Source organism: Penicillium angulare, assembly GCF_028827245.1.
Source record: "Penicillium angulare strain IBT 27051 chromosome Unknown utg000012l_segment0_segment0, whole genome shotgun sequence".
NCBI classification, from domain to species: Eukaryota; Fungi; Ascomycota; class Eurotiomycetes; order Eurotiales; family Aspergillaceae; genus Penicillium; species Penicillium angulare.
In genome coordinates this window covers 1,957,402-1,964,326 of record NW_026623171.1, presented here as the reverse complement: position 1 = coordinate 1,964,326, position 6,925 = coordinate 1,957,402, and the positions used below count along the sequence as shown (strand labels likewise).

Genomic DNA, 6,925 nt, shown 5'->3' with positions numbered 1-6,925 from the left:
ATCACAATCTTTAACTAGCAATTAATTCGATAATTGATGCCATAACTTAGGTTATGTTCTAGTTATGTGTTCCTCGTCATTCTCTAACTATGGCCCATTCACGGTAGCTTAGTCATCCAGAGCTCCGTCAGCTTCGCCTGCCTAAGCTCCGTACTATCGTCATTGTCTAATCCCTACGCTGTACGCTCTTCATCTTTCTTCCCAGACTACGCCTGACATCTATATCAACCTATCCTCCGTACTCTCCAAACGATATTCATTGACAATGGACCATTTCCCGGGAACCTGGGGCCGCGTGAGAACTACCAACCACCGCCCGATCGCTTCATCGCTAACAGCACATTACAGCCCAGAAACGATGTCTACGGAGCTTACGATCCTTCATACCTTCAAACAACCGGCCCAAAGACACATACTTCATCGCCAGCGGTGACTGGAACGTCAGTCATTGGTGTGAAATTTAACGGCGGTGTCGTCCTGGCTACAGACAACTTAGGTACTCATACGCATTCCCCCCAACCCCAACACCAATACCAAATCCCAAGTTTGAGAAAAAGAAACCATCTAACCCATCTCGTCACTATATAGCATCCTACGGATCCCTGGCTCGCTTTACCGATGTAAAGCGTCTACGTGTATTCGGCGAGAAGGCCGTAGTCGGCTTCGGTGGAGATGTATCCGACATGCAATACATCGACCGTCTCCTTGAATCCATCGATATCAGAGAAAACTACTCATCCCACGGAAACATGCTTAATGCCAAAAACCTGCACACCTACCTCGCCAAGGTGTTCTATAAGCGCCGCTCCGAGTTCAACCCTCTGTGGAACCATGTTCTCGTCGCAGGCTTTGACGCGGAGGGCAAGCCCTTCCTCAGCTCAGCAGACCTTCTGGGTACAACTTTCTCCGCTCCTCACCTTGCCACTGGATTTGGTGCCCATCTTGCTGTTCCTATTCTGCGACGACTGTTCCCCGAAGAGACTCCCATTGAAAACATCAGTCGAGAGCAGGCTGTCTCAGCTTTGAAAGATTGCTTGAAGGTTCTGTTCTACCGTGATGCACGCAGTATCGACAAATACTCCATAGCAGTGGTTACTCAGGAGGGCATTGAGCTGAAGGAGGATGAGCAGATCGAAGGACAGAGCTGGGCGTTCGCAGAGAGAATTAAGGGTTATGGTGCCCAGACAAACTAATGTCGGATATGATTTTGGTTTCCTATTCAACTCATAGTCACCTACTAAATGAGAAACTCAATGGACTTTGAACGATATTTTCACACTATAGCTTTGTGTCCTTCAAATGCTGGTATATAAAATCTGATGAGTAAATGCAGGAACGAGCAGTTGAGATATACTCTACAGCCAGGTTTGCCTCACGTCTTGAAATCTCGCATACTCACCCTAGCAGCTGGAATATATGTGGGAATCAAGTACTATGCATATCCCCCAGGCCTCGTCACGTAAGCAAAGCGTAGCAGTGATCCTCGGCCTTCGAATCAGACGAGACCGTAAGTATAATGAACTAAATGCAGTTTACGTGAAACCCCAAAGTAACCAGCCTCCTCTACGCTAAAGCCAAGCCTTACTTTCCTCGGGTATATCATATTTCAAACCTACCAGTGGCCTGAAAATGTTGGAGCGGTGAATACGCAGCAGCATGGGGTAGATGCATCAGGCACACTCACCACGCAGGGATCATCGCCAGATAGCCGCGACAGACTCGGATAAACACTTTTTCGTATCAAAAAACGCCGCTAAGATGTCATATACCTTCGTCTTGCGCTGCCGTTCCTTATTAATGTGATATATAACATCCACGGCTTGCCGTGGGCCTCCTGCACTATACTCCTTACTTCCACCGAAAGCTATAGAATACGCGGTGAAAGAGTACGAGCTGGCAACTTTAAGCTGCATGTAGCGGTGCATAGTCAAAGCAAAATGAGAGTTTCGTTTCATTAAGATCGTCAACTAATATAAAATAAATAAAACAAATAAAAAGCCACTGTCCATTGGGGACCAAGAACGCCCGTGTATAACGCCTGGAATGTCAAATCAAACGAGGGTATACCCATTCCAATTCAACAAACTCCATCCAAAATCACCAAGCGCGCGGAAAGCAAATCCAAGGCTCAACGCCAACTTTTCCAAGTCTGAGATTAATAAGCCAAGTAGAAGGAGATTGAAAGAGACGTTCAGAATAAAGAGCGACCAATTCGGTAACAAAAGAAATAACCTGTCGTATCCGTAATTTAACGAAGAGAAACTGTAGAAGTTGTCATGTGAACAGTAGGCTGGGGACGCAATTTATTGAGCTTGCGACGGCGATAATCTTGACTGCGGGTGCGAGGGCGACCTCGGTGTTCAGTCCCATGGAATCCTGCATCTTCTTCTTCTTCACCAGCAAGAATGTGACCAGGAGACAAAATGGTAGGCAAAGGTGGCACTTCGATACCAGGCCTCTGTCTCCAGACTCGGCCAGAAGATGCTCGACTGCGAGATCGGGATTGAAACATCTCAGCCTCTTCCAAGTTTTTGCGATTCAGATGATGCTCTGAAGCAGATCGATGCACGCGCGGTTTGATACTCTTATCTGTGCTTTTTCTATGACTGGTTGCCCGTTCCAAACTGGTCGATGGGCTCGAGTTGTATGAAGAATCGAGCGGTGTCATGGAGAAGCGATCTGCATAAAGAGGACCTCTGCTGGAGATGGTTTGCTCTTCTTGGAAGATAAGTGGGTAGGTGGATTTGACGTATTCCGATGCAAGACCAGTCTGAACTGGATACTCTGTATATCTGGGAGCACACAGCGTAGACCGGCGTGCCCCGACTGCAGACCGCGCCGGAGGATGTGGCCCATTCCCATCATACCAGCGCGCAGAATTAGGTTGAGGTCGAGAGTAGTTCCCTGGTTTCTCCTGCAGATTTAGGTGGCGCTGAATCTTGTCCGCTGCGATATTAGAGACTGATGATTGAGAGTCGACGGATGTTCGGCTTCGCTGAATCGAATGAAGCGATGTTGCCGAGCTATAACCACTATCCGACTTGTTGAGTGATCCGGACGTACTGCGGTCCAATACAGTCTCCATCGTAATATTCTTCTCCAGCTGGCTGTCATCACACATAGCTATTCCTTCGTCTTCTATCTCTTTGATATGGAGAGTCTTGCTTCGTGACGGTACAGAAATGATGGGAGACTTCTCAAATGAGAATGGACTTGCTGGGAAATCATCTGATTTCTTCAAATCTGATGTCACAGGTATCTCTACCGTTGGTTTTGGGCACATCGTCTCAACACTCTGTAGGCCGAGCCCTGCGACGATGATAGATCGATCGAGAGGAGTTCTCTCACTTGGGCACGGGGACGCAGAACCATTTACAACCCGTAGAGAACCAAGCTTCAAAGCACCCAACTGGGTATATTGTGCATCTGCGGGGCTTGTGGGTCGCTCTGAGACTCTAGATTGGCGTGCAGATCTCCGACGAGGAGGGAGGGACCAAGCCAGAAGAGCTGATTCCGAATCATCCATCTCAGGCTCCCCAATGGGCGATGGTACACGTCGAATAGCCCCGGTAGTTCGTCGGGTTGCTACCCCCGGGCGCGTCAGTAACGATCGCCGACGAGTCAATGAGAAGCGCTGATTGTCCACCAAGAAATGCGTGTTGGAGGAAGCTACATCTTCCACTGGACTCTCATAGATGACACTTCCATGTCTCTGGAGGTTGAGTTGAACTGAGTTGGCTCGTCTCGGATGTGGAGATGCACTTGATGATTGTGTAGAGATCGGTGATATCACTGGTTGGCTTGCTCTCTTCGCCGCACGGCTGGTTACAGAAGAGCCAGATGATGCTGATAGATGGTCCATGGTAGAAACGGATGCATTTGCCTGTTTCAGGCTGTGTTTTTTTGGTGTGGTCGATTTAGATTCAAACGATGTTGTAGAAATCTCTCTTGTCTCTGCACTTGCGAAGTTCTTCACCTCTGGAAGGTTCGATACCCAAGTGTTTTCCCATCTCACCAACCCGGATGCAGTTTCATATTCTTCTCGAGACAGTTGAGGAGAGCTTAGCGCGAGTTTCTTTGTCAAAGGCTTGGAAAGGCGGTTGGAGCGTCGGGTTTCCTCCTTCGATTGGGTAGATTGGTGATTACCCATGACTTTCTTGTATTAAATTTTTTTCTTCTTCGTGATGTATAAGGATGGTTGATATGTATGTTCTCTGTTTGGTTGGGCTTTCTTCCCCAGGTTCAGACACTAGGGGAAGCAGCACCACATATGGGTGATAACCAACGTAATATACAAACTGACTCTCGTAATAAAATAAACAACACGGCCGCGATTAAGGGACCTCAGGTATAGATCGGGAGGGACCCCCAAGTGACGTCAAGGCCACGCTCTGATTGCTGGGGGATCGATCCGAGCCCCAAGCTCGTACGCCCGTTGAGTTGGGAATTCAACGTGCGATTGGCGGCTGAAGGGTTTCCGCGCGGAGATGATGGGAGCTAGGCGAAGTTTCAGATTGGAGGAGCTGCCAGGAATCGGTAGGCCCGGGAGGGACAGAGAGAGCGAGAAGGTTACGTCAAGCTGGGCAAAGAACAAGCGGGATATTTCTGGATTTGCTTGTTGCAGGGTTTTGTTTGTAGTTTGTGATTTGTATTTTTTTTCATCTGTTGTTGCCCTTTTTTTCTTGTTTTGCTCTGTCTCTGCGTTTGCTTCTGCGTCTCCAATTCTTTTCTTTTCTTCTTTCGTGTGGCTGTGGTTACTACTACCAGAGTAGACCCGAAGGAAGCAGTACCCCAATATATCAAACAATGGGGCCAAAAAAACAATATATGTTGAGATTAGAAATGGACCAAAAAGAAGAAAAAATAGGCCCCAAGAAATCTATAGTTTAAAAAAAATCATTACGGGGAAAAGACAAGCGGAGACGGTGTTCTAATAGTGTAGAAGCAGCAAAACACGCCATAAGGAGCAGCACGAATGCGTTAAGAGGCACTAGCACTAAGGACTGCAAGCGGAACAAGGAACCAGTCACAAGTAGTAGGGCCAGCATGTTGGCGAGTCGAACTTCCATGTTTTCGCTGCAAAAGTACATTAGCACCAGGTACATCATGTACCTGGGTTGTATGGAGTCTTCTATACGCCAATCATTCCAAGGTTCTAGCCGCAAGCGGGGGTGGGGATGGTCAATGTACTAAATACCTCTATTTATATAGGATTACACATACATTAAGTAAGTACCCAGTACTTATTCCCACCATGAAACAACCCGCCTTCATCCACTTCCTGCATTGTTGATGCTTCAAACCTGATGCGACTATACATTCATTATCCCGTCTTTTTCTTTTCTTTTCTTTTTTCGCCCCCTTCCTTCCCTTCTAATTCAAAACGGACGTTCAATAATAGAAAAAAGAAGAAGGGGAAAAAAAGCCACCAGATCATCACAATTAAGACTTTTTATAGTTTGGACGAGGATCTAAGGATCTAAGGATCTCTATTCCCTCCTTATGATGACAATGGCATAGTAGCGAGATTTGACGAATCCACTTTGATTCCCTCGACACTGTATCCGTATCCGTCTCCTTTTTCCCCCTCTTCTCTCTTCGTTCTCCAAGGTTCAACCCGTTCCCCACCAGGCACAGACATCATACCATCCCCGCCAGAACAAGTCTTCGAAGCTGCATTCGGACAGGAAACACGGTTGACACGAAGCCAAAAAGTGGGGGTTGAAAAAAAATGGCACTGTCCACCTTGTCCACCTTCCCATTCCTAGCGCCGGCCGAGTTCAAGAGCGCGTGTCAAGATCTGGCCGATCGCTGCACCTCAGCCCAAAGCACTGGGGGCTGGTCTATTCGACCCGTCACACAGGTAGGATTTCCTCCCTCACCTGGTTCATGCAGATCTTATACATCCCATCCCGGGAGTCTTCTGGAATTTCTGACGTAGAGAGACAATCGAGAGTAATATTATTATTTCTACTAGACATGTCCCAGCCTGCGCATAACTCAATACATGGATGTACATGTACACACCGATCTCATCCAGGATCCCGATCGACATGAGGCTTACATGACACAGATGGTGGAGGACGAGGATCCGGTCGGCAATGCCTCCCCTGCCCCTGCTTATGCTGATGCTTCTACTTCTACGAAGTACTGCGGTTTATTGCTTTCAGTTCTAATATATAATGAATACAGGAGACACTGGTGCGAACCAATCTCAAACCAAAATTACAGGTAGATTATGATATTGTGCTATCTTCATCATACCAGGTCCCCGTCTTATACTTTGCTCTGCGTTGGCTTCATCAAAATGGCCCCGTGGGGCTAGATGCCGTCTATCAATATGTTGTTCCCGAACAATATCAAACGCAGATGAAAACTGTGGGTGTTATGGGTGGTATCAGCATGGGCGTAAGATTTGCTCCTCCTCTTCCCCTTCTTCCCCTGCCTCGCTTCTTGAATTTTTCTTTTTTCTTTTTTTATTTGCGCCCTCTCTTTGGTTCTCTGTTGCAATTCCAGCCCAGGAACTCATTTCGTCGTAGTATCATCCAGATTCGGGCACGCCAGCCTTTTTTGTTCACCCGTGCAACACAGCCGATGCTATGGCTCAGGTGGCAGACGCTCAGAGCACCACTCCGGGGATGTATCTTCTCATTTGGCTCGGTCTCGTGGGTCATTGTGTGAACCTGCACATCCCACGTGAACTATTCGCTTCGGATGGTACCAGACCCTCCTGCTCGGAATCATGAAGAAAAAAAATATAAGGAAAAAAAAGGAAGAGAAAATAAACAACAGGCTCGGGAATAATAAAAAGAAAGACCAATAGCAAGATGAGATCGAAGCAAATCCCTTAGGAGCTTCGGGCACTCCACTGTGTTCGAACGCTGCAGGCTCCAAGTCGGATTTCCATTCGCGACTTTCAGGTCAA

The 6,925-nt window shown here is 47.4% G+C and overlaps 3 protein-coding genes across 3 annotated transcripts; 2 read left to right on the top strand and 1 right to left on the bottom strand.

The window, feature by feature from the left end:
- Positions 1 to 265: 265 nt before the first annotated feature.
- pre4 (proteasome core particle subunit beta 7) lies at positions 266 to 1,193 on the top strand (the record flags this gene model as incomplete). Its single annotated transcript, XM_056929605.1, has 3 exons — positions 266 to 295; positions 349 to 496; positions 589 to 1,193. The coding sequence occupies 3 exons, from the start codon at positions 266 to 268 to the stop codon at positions 1,191 to 1,193; spliced, it is 783 nt and encodes a 260-aa protein (XP_056772967.1).
- Positions 1,194 to 2,248: 1,055 nt separating this feature from the next.
- On the bottom strand, positions 2,249 to 4,150 carry N7478_013394 (uncharacterized protein; the record flags this gene model as incomplete). The annotated part of the gene is made up of 1 exon (XM_056929604.1): positions 2,249 to 4,150. One exon carries the CDS (start codon positions 4,148 to 4,150, stop codon positions 2,249 to 2,251), a length of 1,902 nt encoding a protein of 633 aa, XP_056772966.1.
- Positions 4,151 to 5,731: 1,581 nt separating this feature from the next.
- On the top strand, positions 5,732 to 6,746 carry N7478_013393 (ATG3/ATG10 family protein; the record flags this gene model as incomplete). The annotated part of the gene is made up of 4 exons (XM_056929603.1): positions 5,732 to 5,863; positions 5,978 to 6,155; positions 6,236 to 6,408; positions 6,540 to 6,746. 4 exons carry the CDS (start codon positions 5,732 to 5,734, stop codon positions 6,744 to 6,746), a joined length of 690 nt encoding a protein of 229 aa, XP_056772965.1.
- Positions 6,747 to 6,925: the final 179 nt, after the last annotated feature.